The 21682-nt window shown below is 39.5% G+C and overlaps 1 protein-coding gene across 24 annotated transcripts in view; it reads right to left on the bottom strand.

Annotated features, from left to right (window-relative positions):
- ERC2 (ELKS/RAB6-interacting/CAST family member 2) overlaps positions 1-21682 on the bottom strand; it is a 904101-nt gene that overhangs the window by 348666 nt on the left and 533753 nt on the right. For all 24 annotated transcript variants that reach the window (XR_013357839.1, XR_013357837.1, XR_013357838.1 and 21 more), the window contains one exon: positions 11496-11656. Coding sequence is in view for 21 of the 24 variants with exons in the window: in XM_077858464.1 (XP_077714590.1) it covers positions 11496-11656 (161 nt within the window). In the remaining 3 variants the exon portion in view is untranslated. The remainder of the gene's footprint in view (positions 1-11495; positions 11657-21682) is intronic.

Genomic DNA, 21682 nt, shown 5'->3' with positions numbered 1-21682 from the left:
GAAATGTAGGGTATGAGTAATAACAGATCCTCAAAGTTGGCCACAGCCTCCTGCAGGTTCGAATTAAGATCCCAGGGATATTGGCTTAACCCAAAGATCAAGTCAAACACTGCATTTCAATTTTCACAATCTGTTGGTTCCCAAATTCCATGACTGGAAAACAAAAGACCTTGGCCATACTTGATTGGCGGTTTGGCTTCAGGCTATAGTTCTCAATTGTTTTGCTGCTGGTGAACTGACTAGTCTTCTCTCAACATTTCATTCTCCAGACAAGATTTCCAGAGCCAGGCCCTTCTCTTCTCCAAACATGTGTGTACATGCATGTACACACACACACACACACACACACACACACACACACACACTATTCCTTCCCAGGGTGCTTGGCCTGCCTCCTGCCCAAAGGTCAAAATTAAAATCTAGCAAGACAACCATTATGCTAAGAAAATCCAGAAAATATTTTGAACCCCATTATTTTGTAGGGTATCAGAACAAGGGTAGGAAAGGGAAGGGAAGGGAAGAAGAGGAGAGAGGACAGTAGTCAGAAGTAAAGGAAAGAAGGAAGAGAAAAAGGACAAGAAGGGGAAGTCTGGGTAGAAGAGAAGGCAGGGATGGCCAAGGTAGAGGGAAAGGAGGAAGAGGCAGCTAGCAGGAGGCAGAGTATAACTTTCATCAGCATTCATTCATTCCTTCAACACACTTTTATTAAATGCTTTCCAGGGATCCAGAACATTCAAAGCCTTTCCCATCTCTATGCTATGCCTTGTCCTATAACTCTATATGTCTTCACTGACTTGGAGCCTTTGAGATGTCCTCTTCCAGTGAGGATGAAGATATTTACCTGTTCGCCCTCCATCTCTTCAGGGTTCAGGCTTCCCTTGATTATATCTGGACTACATTTTATCTATGCAAAGAAGATACTACAGGAAGACAGAAAAACCTTTAAGTTGGGATTTGCCCTAACTCCTGCCCTTCAGAGGCAGGCAGCTGGCATCTGGGCAACAGTCTATTTTCCATTGATGCTCCTAGCCTCTGCTCTGGCATACAGTCTCCCACCTTTGCAGTGTCCTCGTTTTTCTTCTACCCTTTTTGCTCTAAACAACCATTGCAAGAAGTAGTCCCTAGCAAAACACCTAGCTACTCAGAGGGATGTAGTAAAGAAGGGAACAATTGGAAGAGAGGAACAAAAACGGAGAGAGAGGGGCATCGATATATAGAGCTGGCTAGAGGACTAGCATATTGATAAATGTCCACTTTCATACCTTCAATTTATAGCTGGGCAAACTGAGGACCAAAAAGAACCACAGATTAAAGAATGATGGAACACCAGAGCTAGAGAGGTATTCATCATCTGTTGACCAGTAGGCATGGATGGATCAAGTCTTTTGTATCTTAGTGAGGATTTATGTTTTATAAGGACTACAGTCTCCTAGGGATTTGGATATGAGACTTGTGCCAATTTCACTGGGGACCTCCATGGTGAGCTGTTCTATAGTCCTAAGATAGCAAGCCAGAGTCAAGAATTCAAAGTCATTTACACAAAACAGGAAATCCCAGGCCACCAAACCCTCTGGGCCAAGATCATGATTCTGAATGGGGAAAACCTATTCTATGTAAGTCCCCTTTGAAAATAAGTCAAATTAAATGAGAGATGAGATCCTACAAAGCTTTTTGCTCTTCCCAAACTTATACGCCAGCCTCCTTAAAAAGGGAGGCTAGTTATGGTTTTCTCCATGTCCACTGTTGGCATTTGGAATTGGATCATTCTTTCATGTTATAGAGGCTGTCCTATGTTCAGTAGCACCCCTGGTCTCTACCCATTAGATGCCAGTGGCAACTCCCCTCTAACTGTGACAACTACAAATGGCTCCAGACTCTGCCAAATGTCCCCCAGGGGGCAACTCAACCCCAGGCAAAAAACTACTATTTAGATAATCATAGACTATTAATGTGGTCATCTGAGTCCAAAGCCTTATTCACCGTTGGAGAGACTGGGTCAGGCTGGCTTCAGCTCACTCAGCTATAACTGGCAGATTTAGGCTGTGAGTTCAAATCCCAAAACCCCAGCTCACTGGACCGAATTCACAGAGAATTCTTGTTTCAGGACTTGATGCATGATCCTGGCTGTACCATCTGGCCCTTGGTTTCTCTTTGTGTGATATAGCTGCCCCATCCATTGCCTCCTGAGGCTAACCCTGGCAGTAACCCCCACAGCATTAGATCAAGTACTTAAAAAAATTCCTCCAACAGGATGTTGCTCTTGGACTGGAAGAAGGACCACAACTGTCCCCTTTGACTTGCTGTGCTTTATGAGGTTGGAAGGCCTGTACATTTCTCTTTCCCTGTCTTAATGGCTGACCTTTCCTAGCCCCCATGAAGCTGCTGTGAGGATGAAGATAACATAAAGTATGGTGGTTGAAATTATTTAAGCTCAATTCACAAGCATTTAGATTATTTAACTGCTGATTATGATTATTTAAGCTGAAAGATTATACTGCTTTAGCTCAGAAAATGTTTGTATTTCCATTAAAAACCACCAGGCCAAGGGTCCTTTTGACTGACATTCTTCACTATTAAAACTATACATATAGTGCATGTTTTTGACAAGAAGACAGTGTGTGACTATTTTGTTTTAAGATAAGGAAGCTGACTTCAAAGGCCTTTTCCAATTAGCTCCCTCTCTCCCCCCTCCCTCCCACCACCACCCCAGCCTGCTGTTCTGCACCCCAGAGGCAAATTGGAAGAAGCACCTATCTGCCCATTGCCTTCTACTATTTAATCAAAACCAGTCCTGCCATTCCCACACTTAAAATTCTTACAACAAAATCTAAATTCTTCGCTCAGAGACAGTGTGCTCAATGTTAAGATCATGGACTATAGTATTAAACAGACTTTCATTTGAGTTCCAGATGTCTGAGACTCAGTTTCTGCATCTACATAGTGGGGATAATAACACTTCCCAGCTCACAGGAGGTGGCAGCAATGTGTCCCTGCCTGACATGTAATAAACACTTAATAAAAGTTTACTGGTCATAGTAATTCCATCACCCAAAGTCTTGCATGCACTGAATAGTATATATGCCTGGGCTAGTTTAATTCTCTGAAGGCATGTCAATCAGAGATAGTACATTCCTTAAGGCAGGGAGAGTAAAGGGCTCTTGATTCTACCTGACATGCAATTTAACAAGTGATTCTTTCCCTATAATGATTTGTGAAACATGTCTCTGTTTGGCTAATATCTTTTTCATCTAAAGAGTTTTATGAAAAATAACAATGTACAAAAATACACAAAAATTCTATTGTGGTCTATCAGAGAAGACCATGTCCTAAACCAAGTGGTCATTTTTGGCTTTTGGCAGTTTCTGCATATAAACAAAGTTCCTCAAGGAAAGAACAAAGAAAATTCCAGCATTTCCTAAATATCATCCATGTTTCAGGTCATTTGTTTAGTGAAATTATGGATAGAATTCCATATTTGAAGCCCTGTGATCACCCTACAGTCCTCTCTCTGGGGATGGAAATTCCTTTCATGGCACCCAGAATAGGTGTTTCTTGCTCACACAGGAATTGCTGACATACCCTGCAAGCTGCCCCCACAGGCTACAGAGTCCTACTACTACAAAGTTCTACAGAACACAGAAGAAAGGTCTTCCTCCTCTTAAATTCTATACCCCGGCTCTAGCACAATCTTTTGAAGCAACATAAATCAAGCCCACTTCTTTTCCTATGTGTCACCCCCTTAACAGTTGAAGGAAGCACGTGCTTCTTGGCCTTCTCTAGGCCTAACACGGTTCGCCCATCAGCTATCCCAACTAAAACAACAGGTATTCCTGAACCTGTTTACTCACCACATGTCTCCCCCATAGTTTACCAATGTTGATAGCCAGAAACGATTTCAGATATATACTGGACTGAATGCATGAATATAAGTAAATGTCTATTACAAAGACCATTTCTGGAAGTGTAGGTGCAATGTGGTCTGTATGTACTCAGTGAAATGACATATCAATCAACACATTTTTTTCATAGTTTGTTTATTTTGGCAAATACTACTAATTGCTGCCAATCTGCTTCCTTCCTGTGTTGGTACTGGGTTCCCTGAATGTTAACTGGACATAGAGCTACCCAGTGAGTGGCTTCATTTCCCTGATTGCCTTGCAGCTAAGTGTGACCACATGACCTCATCACTGGCTGATGGGCTCCTTCCCCTGCACTAGTTCCTGCACCTACACAGAATGAAAGAAATGGAAGAATCTGTGTCCTGATTTGTTCACTTAGAACAGTGGTTAGATTGGTGCCTAAGGCACAGAACAGTCCTTGCACGGAATGGATGCTTCTTGAATGAACCATTAATGACTGAGGTGTCAATGGATGGCCTGTGTGACTTAAAGAGTGGATAGGTTCCTTTCTCCTTCCTCCTTTCTGCTGACTGGAATGTGGACAGGATGGTTAGAGCTGAGACAAAAATCTTGCATTGAGGCTGAAAGCCATACACTTGATGGCAAAGCATTAAGACAGAAGGAGTAGAGGTCCCCAGTGACTACATGGCTACTTGTATGAGCTTATGAAATATGAGGTTTTCTGTTCCTTGCACTTAAAGTTAATTAGACCATTCTACTATTCTAAAGTTATTTTCTTTGTAGTTAAGTTTTACTAACCCACTATACGCTTTGTGTATAGCAGGTCTTTCCTCATCCACTAACGGCTCTAACGTACCAACTTCAGGGTATAAGAAAGAAACAGAAATCACAAGTGATAAGCAACTGTGCATTTATGTGACTGCCTGCAGTGCAAACCACAATCAATGTTGGATGAGCAGTTCTTAGTGACATTTATTTCCTCTCTCCGTCACCTGTCCTCAACCATTGCAGGAAACCTGGAAAGCTGCAATGAGCTTCATCAGTGTTCTAGCTGACTCACCTTACTTTTCACACTGAGCAGGTAATAAATAGAAACAACCAGACAAAGTAGGACATTCTACAACACATTGACATTAGTATTTAATATTTTTTTATATTAGACATGTCAAAGTTTTTCTAGATAAACCACTGGATACAGAAAGGATTTCATTGTGACAAAAAAAAATGTTGAAAGCATGAGGCTAATTTGGAATTTGAAGATAGAATCTGTATATGTGAACTATGTGTTTAACTAACATTAATATGTAACATGACATTATATATTCACACATACATACATAAATACACACATACATATATGATCTTTTACTACTTAAAAATAACTTTCTCATAAATGCATAATTTCATTCAATCCCCATAACATCTCTGTAAGATGGTGCAACTGAGATTACCAATTTTAAGTAATGGATGCCTTCAAAACTCCTCTCCCAGGCTTCATTTATCCTGTTCAAATTGCCAAGCACTTAGGATTCCTCCCTAAAGAAATATGATTTGTCTTTTCTCATGCTGGCATGAAGTAAAGAATAAATTGATTTTATCATTTTCTGCACCCTGCCTCTCCTTTGAAGAGTACTTACCTAATGAGTGGCTCTCTCAAAAAGGATCCTAGATCAAAGAGGCCCACAGGATAATGCCTTGGAATAAGCTGCTGCCTTACCTCACTGTAAACTTCCTAAAATAGCTCAATATATACAAAGGCTTTTGAAGCTATCTGGAGAAAATGTCTAAAATGCAACAATACCCAGTAAAGTAAGATGGATCTTAGAACATCATCAGATGAGTTAAAAATGTACAGGTTTCATTAAAATCTTTACATAAGCACAAGAAATCACCAAAAGTCTAAAATACACATTTCAAATCATGTAACTATTGACCAGCTCTCTACACTCTCACTCATTCTGTATTTAAAACTAAATTGAACATATCAGTCAGCCTCACTGTCTTCCTATTAAATTATATTCTAGTTTAAGTAATCTAAGCAAGTGATACAGATAGATTTTTAAGTACTGTATCTCATGGCCTTCAATTCCTTTTAGCCACAGATACCAAATTCACTTGTCACAAGTTAGATAATTGCTCTTTGGTTAATGAAATGTAAGCTTATTAACCAGCACTATAAAACCAAATATATAGAATGATGTTCTTAATATTATTTTAGTAAAATTCTTTTTAGGGATCCCTGGGTGGCGCAGCGGTTTGTTGCCTGCCTTTGACCCAGGGCGAGATCCTGGAGACCCGGGATCGAATCCCATGTCGGGCTCCCAGTGCATGGAGCCTGCTTCTCCCTCTGCCTATGTCTCTGCCTCTCTCTGTGACTATCATAAATAAATAAAAAATTAAAATAAAAATAAAATAAAATTCTTTTTAAATAGGAGCAAAGGCAGCAAAGACGAAGCATTAGGAAATGTTGTAGTATGAAGTTTTAGATTTTTTTTTAAAAGAATAATCCTATGCACAAGGAAAAGTGAATGTTGTGCTCTTCTATGAGAATGCAGGGTTGGGGGGCACCTGGATGGCTCAGTGGTTGAGTGTTTGCCTTTGGCTCAGGTCGTGGTCCTGGGGTCCTACATCAAGACCTATATCAGGCTCCCCACAGGGAGTGTGCTTCTCCTTCTGCCTATGTCTCTGCCTCTCTCTCTCTGTGTCTCTCATGAATAAATGGATAAAATCTTTAAGAAAAGAGAAAAAAAGAAGGGAAAAGAAAAGAAAATGCAGGGCTGGAGCACCCAGCCAAACTCTTGGTTTTGGCTCAGTTCATGATCTCAGGGTCCTGAGACTGAGCATCAAATCAAATTGAGCACATCAGGCTCCATGTTCAGCAGGGAGTCTGCTTGAGATTCTCTCTCTCTCTCTCTCTCCCTCTGCCCCTCCCCCTGCTGGTGCACTCTCTTTCTCACACACAAATAAAAAAATAAATATTATAAATAAATAAATAAATAAATAAATAAATAAATAAATAATAAGGTCTTCGTAAATAATTAAATAAATATTAAAAAAGAAAGAAAAAAAGAAAATGCAGGGTTGGGGACTATTACTTCCTCCCAGTGTGGGAATAATGATTGCAATTAGAATACTAACCAATAAAGACCAAACTAAATGAGGAGGTCTTAGGGGGAAGAATCCTACATGAAATACAGTCAAAGGCTCTCCTTTGACTTGTAGTTAGGTTTATAGGAATTTACACTGCATTTTCCATGTCCCTCTTTACCCCAAAGATCTACAAGAGTTCTTCTCTTTGGAATAGTTTTGTAAGTGTAATTCCAGATTTCTTTGGTTACAGGAAAAAACTATTTGACTCGTCTATCTATTCGTTTACTGATTTATTTATTAGTTCATTTATTTCCTCCACTCATTTAAACTGCAAGCTTGATCAGGTAGGATTTTCTGTTTATCTACTCATAACAGTACCTGCCAGGTAGTAGGTGCTCAATGAATATTCATGACATTTTGAGCTAATTCATCCTTTCATTCCTCAAAATTTAAAAAAAAAAATGCCTACCACATGACAAGTTCTACATATCCAATATTAAAAAGAAATTCTACTGTAAATAAAACTCATGAGAAATATTTAAGTTATAGAAATCAAGCAAAATTTTCTCATTCTAAAGTCAATCTAATTTAAACTAAGAAGATAATTCCCTGCCCTGCTCCAGGAGAATGGGAGGGAAAAATATAGACTAGTATGGCACATGTCCCAAAATATTATAAACAAAACAAAATTCTGTTTATAAATGAAAGAGCTGGGTTGTAGGGGTAGCTATCAAAAGGTAGCACAAGGCATCTTTGTAATGATGGAACAGTTGTCTATCTTGGCTGTTATAGTGGTTACATGAATTTATACATGTGATGAAATTGCATATAAATAAATACGTACACACTTACAAGTGCACATAAAACCAGAGAAATCTGAATAAAGTTGGTAAATTGTACCAATATCAATTTGTTGGTGTGCTATAATTATGAAACATCTTACCATTGAGGAAAATGATTTCTTGTATCTGCATATTAATCTATAATTACTTAAAAATAAGTTAAGAAAACAGAACAGCAGAATGCTTATCAAAACATTCTTTATATTGGCCAAACATTGGAACCAAGATAAATGTCCAATAAAGAAGTAAACCTAAATGACAGTATATTTAAAAAATAATACAATTCTATGTTTGTAGCATGGAAAGGTGTTCATCATCTAGTAAGCAAAAGAAGCAGGATTTACAAAATACAAGAATACTTGAATTGTGTTAAAAAATATAGACCAAAAAAAAAAAAAAAAGACTATTTGTAAAGGTGTGCACCAAAATACCATCAGTGTCTGCCCCTGCATGGTAGGATCATAGGTGATTTTCTTTTTAATATTGCTTCTTCATATTTCTTCATTTTTCTTTTCTAAAATGAACACTATTACCAGATGAAATATCTGAAATGCTGCCTGTGCTGTGTATGGGGCTCAGGTGAATTCTGTGTAGCCCTGAACAAAAACCAAGTGAGAAGATTACATGGAAAGCCATTTTGGTTCCATATAAGAACCAATGAGGTACCTGCCAGAGCTCACAACTTCCAACAAGAATGGTGTTCACCAGAGCCTGGTGAATTCCCTATTAGTAATTATGTGGGTAGGAGTCTGGTTTATGCACACTGGGAGGTTGGACCCAGCTGCTTTCCAATTTTAAAACTCTGTGCCATTTGATTTTACAACAAATTTAACAGACACCACCTTTCATTTCAAAAGCCCCTTTTATGTTTCAAAGCACTTTCACATATGCTGGTTTATATTCATTTCAGTTCAGTACTTAAAAAAAAAAGTCCTGTCTGTACAACAATTACATAGAGTAGGCAAGGTGGTTATTATCACCTCCATGTTACTGAAGAGAAAACTGAAATAACCAGAGAGTGATCTTCAATGTTATGGGTAAGTTAACATATCCCACCTCCTTTCTCTTGACTCATGGTCTCACCCCTCTGTCCTCTAACACTATACAGTCTCTCCCCACCAGGGTTTGGAAGTAGATAGACTTCACCTAATGTTGCTTACACGATGCCTGCCAATTGAAAGAAAACCAATAATGCTCGGCACAGAATGATAGTAAATATGGGCAGGGATATACCCATCTGATTGTTTCCACTAACCTACACTGACTCAATTAGTGTCCAGTAACCAATATGTCAACTCAGTTTAAAAATCAAGATTGATCAAACTAGCTGGTTGACATGAATACCCCAGGAGGCCAAGTTGAAGTTGTTGGTCAATATAATTGCCTTGTACCTGTGTCCCTATGGTCCTGGGAAGGAGCCCATAAGTGAGGCTTCTGGGCCAGTTAAATAGTGAATAGAGTCCATATTGGGCTTAATGAAGCAGGGCTTTGTTACTCTTACCAAAGGAATTAACAGAAGAATTCTGTATTTATTTTGCAGTGGCAGAAGATTAAGCACTTGAGCAATAATATGGCAATTCACCAAAAGAGGTCTTAGTTAGGTGCTATCTGAAATCATGAAATTAAGTGGGAAAACATACACACGGAAAAGGTTTATATGTTTAAGAAAAATAAATCCAAATTTTAGATAAATGATACTCTTCACAAAGTATACTAAACAAATGACATATTTTCATTGGCTGATAGCGTCATTTACACACATATATCATTTTCCTTGTGCCAAGCCCTCCTGAGTGCCTCTCCTCTCAAACACCCCACCAAAGTCATTATAGGAGGAAACAGAAGGGCCAGCGATGTTAAGGTCATTTCCCCTAAATCATACGGCCGCCAAGTGGAAGAAACAGGATTCCAACCTAGATCTGATGACTCCCAAACCAGTGTGTTTCACCATTACTTGCTCTCTCAAAATGCTGAAAGTATATGTCCTTTTTATAAACAGGAAGTAATGGAAGTTTCCTTTAAAAGTCATAATAAATCACTCCAAGAGATAAAGAGTTAACTTGGGAATAGCTGAAGAACAATGAGAGAAACTAGGCTGAACTTCATACATCACAATACACAAGGAGGCAGAAGTGGGACTGGTGAATGGAAAAGAATAAAGCCTCACGGAATCAATGGACTGCTATTGTTAATAAATTATTGATCAAGCTGGTAATGTCATAGCTGCTTGAAATACTTTTCTTCTTAGCTACAATAAATCTAGTCTTTGCATTCAATCTATTCACTCATTCAATAAACAATTATTGAGCATTTACCATATGCTGCTGTTCTAGGCAGTCTGATATCCACAGTGACTCAAAGTAAACAAAGTTCCAGGCTTGGTGGAATTCACATAAGCTCCATGAGGAAATAAGACAGTAGAAAGGGAGCTTGAAGTAGAAGATTTCAGTTTTAATCCTGGCCAGATGGCCATAAGCAAATTATTTGAAATCTCTCTGAATCTCAGTTCACTCACTTCTAAACTAAAGATAATAATATCTGTTTCTATTATACACTGTTTAATTAGGAAAGATGCAAATTTATGCATTAAAAATACTTATTCTTTGGTCTTGGAGAAACTGAGGTAGTTGACAAGGAATAAAAGTTTTGTCCTCATTATTAAATCGTTCAAAATATTTCATTCCATATTTTCCATGATCTAAGCTTTCTGGGTTTAATGTTAACCATGTGTAAGACTTGTGGGGTCAGGATAAGGTCATGCTTCCATACCTAGCCACCAATTTCAAAGTCTATGTTACAGGCTTAAGATGCCATAATTATGTACGTTTTCCTTATTGTGGAAGGAAGTTAAATTATATCTTAGAGATTATTTCATCTTAATTTATATAGAGAGATGCTTCTTGCCTACTTCTTTAGGAATGGATCCATACCGATTATTTTTAAAATCTTTGAGTAATTTTCTTTCCTATGTTCTTCCATGGTAATATTATTTCATTGTAAGAATGAAATAAGAGCTAGGTGGAGATGGGTGTGTCACAGGCCCACAGGAAGGATCACTGCCCAGCAAGAGGCCACACTTTATTGATTAAATCAAAGAAAGAGATTGGTTCCAGTTTCCCCATATCCCTCACCTACCCTACCCTTGGGTGAGGGGGAGGAGGTGGCAGTGGGATTTCCAAGTCTGTTTTTATCACCCAGCAAATCAGAGTCCTTGCTTTCTAAACAAAGAGGTGCCAACCTTGAGACTCTATGAAAGCCAACACAAGCTACACATTGTACACATGTGAAAAGAATATAATTAGCAAAGTTATAGTCACAATTAGGAAATACCTCCTCAGAAAAGTTTCCACTTAACTTTAAGCAGCACTCAAATTACTATTGTGCTTAATGAGGACTCTGTCTCTTGGCCAGCTCAAACCTTTGAGACAAATCTAAGAATAATAGCGCCATCCACAAAACACAGACACACAAAATTTAATGCTGAATTTTTTTTTTGAATAACATATATGAAAAATGTGCAAATTGGGACATGGAAGCTATAATTTAAAAAAATATAAAAAGCAGAGTCACAAAAATGAACAGTTAAGTGTTGGCTAAATTATTCTTTCTTCAAGCTCTTTCTTTGTCTTCTATAGACTTTCTTTCCCCATCCCTAAAGAAAAGTTAGAAAAGAGAAACTAGGAAAACAAAAATGGATACTCACTTCATCTCCAGGATCTCCTCCAGCTGTTTTCTCCTTTCTATCCGGAGATTGGCCAAATGTGCTTCTTTTTCAGCCAGGGACTGCTGTGTGGAGGCCAGGCGTGCCTTGGTAGCATCCAGTTCCTGTCTGGTCTTCTCCAATGCATTCATCAGTTCCTCTATCTGAAAGGCACATCGAATGGTGTGTTATTTCTCCTTCATTCAAGCACCAGGACTTCCTTGCTAGCCTATATTCTGACAATAGACACAAAGGAATCATAGCCATCCTTGAACAGGGCACTGTATCTTAGAGCCCATTCTTTCTTTGTCACTGGTTAAAAATAAATGTTTCAAACACAAGTAATGTCCAAATTTATCCAAAGTTCTTATTCAATTGGATTGTCCAATAACCTTTATAGAAACTATTTATATATTTATTAGAAGTGGAAGGTAACTGGCTTGACCCAATTTCAACCTGTGTTTGGCAAAAAATCTCAGATACTGCCTCACAGTTGGCGGAAGGGAACACTCAAAATGCATTTGCCCAGCACAATATACTTTTGTGTGTAGGCCCCAGAGTATTCTGACAGGAAGCTAATCTACGTGTTTCAGATTCATTCATGTTTTAACCTATCAAAGCATTGTTTGGCAAAAGCGATTTGATGTCCAAGGGGCCTCAGGAGCCCCCTCTCACCTCACCTCCCTGCCTCATATTCAGGAAGTAAAGTTTGGCCAAAGGTAAACAGAATTCCAGCCACAAAAGGTTCAAGTTTGGTTTGCCCCTGAAGTTTGAGAGGTTTCTAAACTTGAAATAAATGACATGTAACTTTTATAGGGTGCTAATACACCATAGAAATAAGCCAGACTATCAAATATCCAGGATTTTTAGCCAGGTCCCAAAAAATTGGACCAGGGAGCCCCAAGGCAAGGCCTTATCCTCCCCAAACCATTGGGGGCTTTTAAAAGCCAACACACAACAAAGAGGGCTGGTGTTTACAATTCTGTTCCAGAGACTTCCGTGGAGTGAGCCAGTGAAATGCCATCCCTTGCACAGATGCAGGCCGCATCCACCCTGCTGATTTAAAACCATGGTTCCAGGAAGTTTCTAGATTCCAGGGTTGATATTTGGGTTTCTAAGCCACCCCCCTTCCAGCTGAACTTGGCAGAATGGGATCATCCATCACTAAAGTCAACAAAATGCCCTTCAAAATGTGTCAATGACATGTTAGGTTGCAATTCATAAAGAATTTCTACGCAATTTCTTCAGTTTTACATGGAATTTTTTCAGAATAAGCATTATAGTTCACATCCAAGGTAAATTACATGCTCTTAAGATTCAGAAAACCTTCCATTTTTTTCCCTGATAAAAAGAGGAATTTGATGACCATATAATGTAAGTCAAAGCCAAAACCAAATATAGTTTAAAAAGCAAGGAATATGAGGGTTAACCATGGAAGTCCCAGAACCACACCTGCTTAAGTGTAGAATAAATAGTATTATTCTTTAACTTTAGAAATATACAAAATTTAAAAAACAATTGTAATAATTTCTGATGTAAATTTATAGAATATTATAAATATGACTAGCAGCCCTTCTACAAAGCAATGCTTTAGTGAAACTGAAGCAGATATTTTTCCTCCTTCCCTCCTCCCATTTTTGATAGCAGTGTAAAAAAAGATCAGAACTATGTTCATTCCAAGTACCAACTCAGATTTAGTCTGCCTAACTCTCTATAGGATGGCTTATGTCCTCATGACCTCATTTCCTTTCATAAATTGCTCTCTATTCTGAATGCACTACTGATCCCAGAGAAGGACACTATCCAGGATTCTCACCAGCTAAACTCTCTCTCATTAAGTTGAAGCTGACCTGTCTGCAATCTATAGACACAGAGCTGCTCCACTGGGTTTCCAGGTATTTAATTCACCTGCCACTTTACTGCTTGGGGCCAGCCTCAGCTAGTTTTATGTTAACTCAACTTTCACAATTACACTTTTAGAGTAGTGATTTGCAGTCTTCCTTGGTCATTTCAGCAATAACCACATAGAGAAACCTGGGCGCCTAAGAGATGCAGTCCAGAGTTTTTACTGATGGAGATGCCATTGGCTTCCAGCATCAACAACTCCCCGTATGAGGTGAGACTGCTATTCTCAACACCTTGCAAGCAGAGTCTCCAATAGTTTCCTAGGCCATGGCCACCACTCCTCCAAAATCACATACCCCAGGCCAGTGAGTATTGCACACTGAGGGCCACGGGGGGTCACTGGCCTCAGACACACAGTTCTAGTCTTCACACGGCCACTGTTTCTCTCTGTGACTTTGTACAAATGATCACTTGATTCTTTGAGTCTCAGTTTCCTGGGTGATGCCCATGATACCTCCTGTGTTAAACATCTACTAGAGTTCTGCCAACTATTTCTTTTGCTACGAAATTAGGAGCATTAAAAAAGCAAGTAATATTCTCCCTGTTGTGGTGGTCATTAGAGTGGTTCACAATATTCCCATTCTCCTCTTTAGGGGCACGTGGTACAGCTACACTTTGCCCCTCCATTTTAATTGGGCTGAGGTTCTGGCCAATAAAATCATTGTCATTTCCAGGTAAAGCATGTAAGTGCTAGTATTCAACCCCAACCCTCCCTTTTCCCTGTGGCTATAAAAGTGTGTTTCAGATGGTGTCTCCTTCAGCCTGAATCTCTGAGTGACCACAACAAAGCCCAAGGCCAACCCATATTACCTAAGCAAGGTATAAACCTCTTTTGTTATACACCTTGAGATGATGGACTGTCTGTTACCACTGGCCAAGTAAACTGTCACACTTCTTATCAAGTGCCCTATACCTGCCTCCATCTCCCCACCACCAGTCCCCTCTCATCAAGAAAGAAAATTGCTTTTCACTCTTGCTATACCATGGAAACTCTATACTTGCACCACTGGTATCTTCCTTCTTGCCACATGTCTTTTTTTTTTTTTTTTAAAGATTTTATTTATCTATTTGAGAAAGAGAGAGAGAGAACATGAACAGAGGGAGGGATAGAGAGAAAGGGATAAACAGACTCCCTGCTGAGCAGAGAGCCTGACATGGGGCTCAATCCCAGGACCTGAGATCATGACCTGAGCTGAAGGCAGATGCTTAACTGACTGAGCCACGCAGGTGCCCCAACATATCTTTTCATAATGTATAGTTTGCACAGCCAACTTTTTCCTCTCATTTGATGTAACATTTTAACCATATATATGTAACTTGTGCCTTAAAAAGCCCCATGTTAGAATCCTAGCTCCATCACTTACTATGTGACTGACACAAATTCCTACATCTCTTTCAGCTTCAGTTTCCCTGCCAGGAAACACAGGACCAGGCTGCTTATTCTGTTCCATGTTTGTGGGCAATAAGTGAAATGACGTAGCCTCCATATTATTTATTCTTTTCTAACTGATGTCAATAAAATAATTTTTCTTCTTAATGAGAATAAAGTACACTCATTGTACAAATTATAAAAGATACAGATATAAATATTTAAAATTTCTCTTTTTAAGATAAAATAATGACATTCTTTTTCATTAAGATCACCCAAAATCCTGCTACCTGGAAATAAACAATATACACATTTTGTTATAAATTTCTCCATTTCTCTCTCTCCATTCGTGTATGTATAACTGGGATGCTATATACAATTTCCCAAACAGTTTTCAATAAATGTATCATGAGAATTTCCCCCCTTGTAATTAAATAGCCCCTTGTAATAGATTTAATGGGTGAGTGGGGTCATATCCATCCACCATTTCCCTAAAATCAACTCTTCCCTTGGGTTCTCTGAAGCTCTCTTTTAGATTGGGAACCTATTTCCCATGTTTCTTTTGTAAATTCTTCACCTTCTTGCAGTCTATAATTGGATCCTTCCTCTTATTACTCTGTCCTAGAAACATTTTCATCATCCACGTGTATCCTTAGGAGAAGAACTGAAGTCTGTTTCCACAGCTCTCACGTATGCATAGATACCTTTCAAACTTTATCTTTTACTCCCTTGACCTCTTTCACATACCTAACCACCTGTTGATCACTTTCATTTGGATGTCCTAATATCACTTTAGATGCAAGATGACCAAAAGCCAATTCATGATCCATGCACACATGCCTAAACTGAATCCCTACTACCTACTCCTTTTCTCTCAACCTGCCACTCTGTAACTCATCCACAGGTCCAACACCCTAATCTTTACTCAGTAACTCATGTTTAAGACCTCAGAACCACATCTGTCTCTTTCCTCTCCTTCCTCTTTTATTTTCAGTTCATCATTAAGTCATATGGCTCTATTTTGGAAAGACTTCTCATATCCATCATTTTTTTTTTAAGATTTTGTTAGAGAGAGAGAGAGAGAGAGAGAGAGAGAGAAAGAGAGGGAAGGAGGGAGAAAAAGAGAGAGCACACATGAGAGAGCACAAGTGGTGGGTGGGAAGGGCAGAGGGAGAGGTAGAAGCAGACTCCCTGCTGAGCAGGGAGCCAGACTCAGGGCTCAATCCCAGAACCCTGGGATCATGACCTGAGCCAAAGGCAGACACACTTAACCAATTGAGCCTCCCAGGTGCCCCTATCATTCTTTCCTATCATTACTTTTGACAACACAAACTCACATCCCTTCCACTCCCACATTCCTAATAAGGTTGAAAATAATTGCATGACTGAGTGTGTGTGTGTGTGTGTGTGTGTGTGTGTGTGTGTATTCCTAGCCTTTGACTCTATCCCCTATCCTAAACAAGGACATGGCTTCGTCTGATCAGCTTCTCCCCATCATAGTGTATCTCTCAGCCAGGTCCAGTCCTAGATTTTAGGATATGTGGGTAGCAAAGTGAACTTGAGAAACTAAGTACAAAGGTACAGGACATTGAAGCACAGGCTATGATGATCTGTGTAATAAGGAGAAGGAAGTCAGAACAGAGAGAGGAAGAATAAGCCCTGAAACTTGGATGAGAGAGGTATGTTTTAAGGGCACAATAAGGAAATTGCAAAGAAGAGAAAAGGGACGGAGGAAAACGTTGCTAGGGGCTATTTCTGGGGCCCTTTCAATATTTTCCAAAGACACAAATTGAAGAATTAGACTACCTTTTGATTTTTTTCAGCTGTTTTGACTGTATGTGTTTGAAAGTATCTTTATACTGGGCCCTATGGGTCTGAGATTCAAAGGTGTCCCACAGGACTCACTGTCATAATTTATCTCTACTTCCAAATCAATATACCTAACCCACCAATATTTTGTCAAAAATATCACTAGCCTGGCTCCAACATCTCAAGAAGCTACCAATTACCCACAGTAGTGGTTTTCAAAATGTGTTCCCTTGAGCAGCAGGGCTTCCCAAGGACATCTAGGGACTGATAAATAGGTCAATGACATGGGAGGAATGTGAATCAGCAGAGATCTTTCTCTACCATCCCACACTCAAAGGGAAGCTGTTCTTTTTTTTTTTTTTTAAGATTTTATCTATTCATTCATGAAATACAGAGAGAGAGACGCAGAGACACAGGCAGAGGGAGAAGCAGGCTCCCTATTGGGGGAGCCTGATGTGGGACACAATTCCAGGACCCCAGGATCATGACCTGAGCCAAAGGCAGATACTCAACCACTGAGCCACCCAGGTGTCCCAAAGGGAGTTGTTCTACTTTTGTTTTATATATAGAATTCTACTCAGGATTTTGAATTAAAAAAAAAATTAACGTATTTTAAAATGCTGAGAATGGGGGCACCTGGGTAGCTCAGTCAGTTAAGCGTCTCTCTTCAGTTCAAATCATGATTCCAGAGTCCTGGAATCAAATCCTGCATCAGGCCCCCTGCTCAGCAGGGAGTCTGCTTCTCCTTCTCCCTCTGCTCCTGCCCCCTGCTCATGCTCTCTCTCTCTCTTGCTCACTCTCTCTCTCAAATAAATAAATAAAATATTAAAAAATAAAATGCTGAGGAATGATTAAAAGCATGATTATGAAATCAGACTGTACTAATAATACCTGTTTTACCATATGTCAGTCAGAATCTTGGGAAAGGGTCTGAGTTTTCTCATCTGTAACAACAGTACTTCTCATAAGAGTCTCTACAAGTACACAATGAAGCAATTAATGTAAAGTTCCTAGTGTAGATACTGGCAAATATGAAAACAGTGCATTCTTAACAAAAGAGGTAGCACAGCACAGTGTTTAGAAAGTAGAATTCATTAAACTCAACAGCAAAGAAACAAACAATCCAATCATGAAATGGGCAAAAGACATGAACAGAAATCTCACAGAGGAAGACACAGACATGGCCAACAAGCACATGAGAAAATGCTCCGCATCACTTGCCATCAGGGAAATACAAATCAAAACCACAATGAGATACCACCTCACACTAGTGAGAATGGGGACAATTAACAAGGCAGGAAACCACAAATGTTGGAGAGGATGCGGAGAAAAGGGAACCCTCTTACACTGTTGGTGGGAATGTGAACTGATGCAGCCACTCTGGAAAACTGTGTGGAGGTTCCTCAAAGAGTTAAAAATAGACCTGCCCTACGACCCAGCAATTGCACTGCTGGGGATTTACCCCAAAGATACAGATGCAGTGAGACACCGGGACACCTGCACCCCGATGTTTATAGCAGCAATGTCCACAATAGCCAAACTGTGGAAGGAGCCTCGGTGTCCATCGAAAGATGAGTGGATAAAGAAGATGTGGTTTATGTATACAATGGAATATTACTCAGCCATTAGAAACGACAAATACCCACCATTTGCTTCGACGTGGATGGAACTGGAGGGTATTATGCTGAGTGAAATAAGTCAATCAGAGAAGGACAAACATATGGTCTCATTCATTTGGGGAATATAAAAAATAGTGAAAGGGAATAAAGGGGAAAGGAGAAAAAATAAGTGGGAAATATCAGAAAGGGGGACAGAACATGAAAGACTCCTAACTCTGGGAAACGAACTAGGGGGGGTGGAAGGGGAGGTGGGTGGGGGGTGGGGGTGACTGGGTGGTGGGCACTGAGGTGGGCACTTGACGGGATGAGCACTGGGTGTTATTCTATATGTTGACAAATTGAACACCAATAAAAAATAAATTTATTAAAAAATAAAAAAAGAGAAAGAGAAAGAAAGAAAGAAAGAAAGAAAGAAAGAAAGAAAGAAAGAAAAAAGAAAGAAAGAAAGAAAGAAAGAAAGAAAGAAGAAAGAAAGAAAGAAAGAAAGAAAGAAAGAAAGAAAGAAAGAAAGAAAGAAAAGAAGGAAAGAAAGATAGATAGATTAGAATTCAGGAGCTAGCTTATCATTTACTATCTGTGGCACTCTGGGTGAGTTACAAAAGTTCCCTGAGCCCCAGGTTCCTAGCTTGTGATGGGAGGGCAATAACAAAACTTAGCTCACAGGGGTTTTGTAAAGATTCAATGGGTTAATATCTGTAATACCTTGAGAACAATGTCTAGTTCTTTGTGCCATAAAAGTGTCAACTCTTATTAATACAGTGCCTGGTAAGTATTTAACCCATCTTATGTTTGCTTATTACTGAATTCAAATGTTGTGCTTCCTGTCACCTATCCTCAACTGTATACACACACACACACACACACACACACATCTAGACTGCCAGTGATGACCCCCTCCTGTTCCCAAAATCACTCTACCCTTAAAGTTCTGTCAGAGAGCCCTGACCTCCTTCACAGCCCTGACATTCCTTCTAGCTAGTGTACATACTCAATAAATACATGCAGGATGGCAGGAAGGGTACAGTGATTAAAAGCTGGACAAGCACATACCTGGATCAAGTTTTGGTTTCACAATAGGATCTCTATGATTTTTTTTTAAAGATTTTATTTATTAATTCATGAGAGACACAGAGAGAGAGGCAGAGACGTAGACAGAGGGAGAAGCAGGCTCGATGTGAGGCTCAATCCTGGCACTGCGGGATCACGCCCTGAGCCAAAGGTAGATGCTCAATCGCTGAGCTACTCAGGCATCCACCAAGTCCCAGTTCTTACTGTCTACACTTGACTTTCTACCACCTAATCAAATACCACTTCATATTCCTGCACAACTTTTCATGTGGATGCTTAGTTGCTACAACTGGATTGTAATCTGCTGGAGGACAAGAACCATATCTTTGTCTTGTTTTTTTTTTTCTTTGTCCTCTTTGGAAAGCCCCTTCAGCCCCTGACACAATACCACTGCCTATACTCAATAAATACCTGCAGGATGGCAGGAAGGGGAATGCAAAAGCATGATTCTGAAACACCCTCCTTTGACTCACTTAGTGCAATGATGGATGAAGTGTGAGTCTGAAACTGATACTTTCCTACCCCATAAATCAGTGGTCCCCTTGCCATCCTCACCAAACACCCTTCAGGTCTTGCTCTCTGTTTGCCTCAAGCACCTTCTCCTTGCTATAGAGATGAGGGGGCTCCGTTACTCAGCTCCTGAATGAAAGGAAGACCTAAATTCACTGTCACCCCAGCAGCCACTAGGAGCACCCAGAAACCTGTGAGATTCAGGATGGCACAATAAAAAGGTCCCAAGCTTTGAGCTGGGGAACAAGCAGGAAGTTTTTAGTCCTGCTCTGTATTCTACATGCTCTTCCCTGGGACCTAGAAAATGTGCACTCCCTCCTTCTTTCCACCACCTTACTGGTTGTCCCCTATGTGCCGGGCACTCTGCTGGACACTTGAGATAGGCTCATCTTCAGAAGCTGTCTAGTTTGGCAGACAAGCGTAAATCAAAAACCAATTAATCACAATTGTGATTTAAAAAAAAAAAAAAGAGCTAGGAATGGCTGGGTGGCTCAATCTGTTAAACGGCTGATGCTTGATTTTGGCTCAGGTCATGATCTGAGTCCTGGGATCCAGCTCACATCAGGCTCTGTGCTCAGCAGACAGTCTGTTTGAGAATTTCTCTCCCTCTCCCTCTGCCTCTCTCCCTGCTCTCGGTCTCTCCCTCTCTCTCTTTAATTAATTAATTAATTAATTAATTAATCTTTTTTCCCCGAAAAAGCTATTAAAGAAAAGTACTGAGTGATGAGCAAGAGTGAAACAAGAGCCAGTCCTGCTCTAGGCCTCATGGTCCACCTCCCTAAATCAGTCAAGTGGGAGTGGCTTATTGAAGAGGAAGGAAAAAAATGATGCTGGTAGCCCAGGCTATGGGGACCTGTGGTCCTGTGCAGTAGGGAATTGCTACTTAGAGAATCACAATGATTGAGTCAATAACCACTTTTGAGAAGTCCAGCAGGAAAATAGCATATTTGTCTTGATTTAATATGGCATTTGCTTCTTTCAGAGGCACATCTATTGGTGATTCACCAGACAATAATATTTCTTGGGGAAAATAATTTAGAAAACTGTTTAATTCCTAAAATGCCACCCTCAATGAAAACAGAATTCACGGCAACTTCAAGGATCTTGTATATTTTAAAATGGAACATCTTAAGTCTTAAACAAGGTCCCCAAATATGTCAAAATTGAATTCTGATACTACTTCTTAGAAAGCTTACATTTTAAAATACATCAACTTCTTTTTACAAATGAAGAACATAATAATTAATGGTTTCTTTAAGCTAGATGTCTGTTAGGCCACACCAGTTTAAAAAACACTCAAATGATTGTGTGCCATTTCTGATTTTATTAGTCATTCCATGTGGCAGATCATAAAAACTGTCTTATAAAATGGTTAAATTACCAGGACTATTCAATTGCATTTGAATAATTCATAACTCCATACACTTGAAGAATAATGAAGCCGTTAAATGAATTTCTAAGGAGTCTAGTGCTTACACCCAGCTCTGGAGAAACTGTCGGAACTTTTAGAGTGAACAGCGGAGCCTTAAAACAATAAAATAAAAAACCTGTTTAAGACCTTAAATCATTAACATGTGTCGACTTAAACTTACACATACATTTGTGTTGTTTAACTAAATATTTGAAAACCAGCTTCTCTCTCAGTTATCTGCCAAGAGTCCCACTCTGAGTTCTGTGTGTCTCTTCCTGACACGTGGCAACGTCCTGTGCTTTTCATGAGGCTTGCTTGGCAAGAACTGATCTTCAAATATTTTGATAAAACAATTTTTTTCCTTAAATTATATGTCAGTATTGAGTTAGTGTCTATTTTGTGTTAATGATTTGGAATTTTTAAAGTTTTTTAAACTACGTTTTAAAAATAAATGGGCCCTTCTGCCTTAGCCTTCACCATTCATCCTGGTTTTCTGTCT

This window comes from Canis aureus, chromosome 19 (assembly GCF_053574225.1).
Source record: "Canis aureus isolate CA01 chromosome 19, VMU_Caureus_v.1.0, whole genome shotgun sequence".
NCBI lineage: Eukaryota > Metazoa > Chordata > Mammalia > Carnivora > Canidae > Canis > Canis aureus.
Note: the sequence above shows the minus strand (reverse complement) of the source record. Positions and strands in the feature narration are given on the sequence as shown.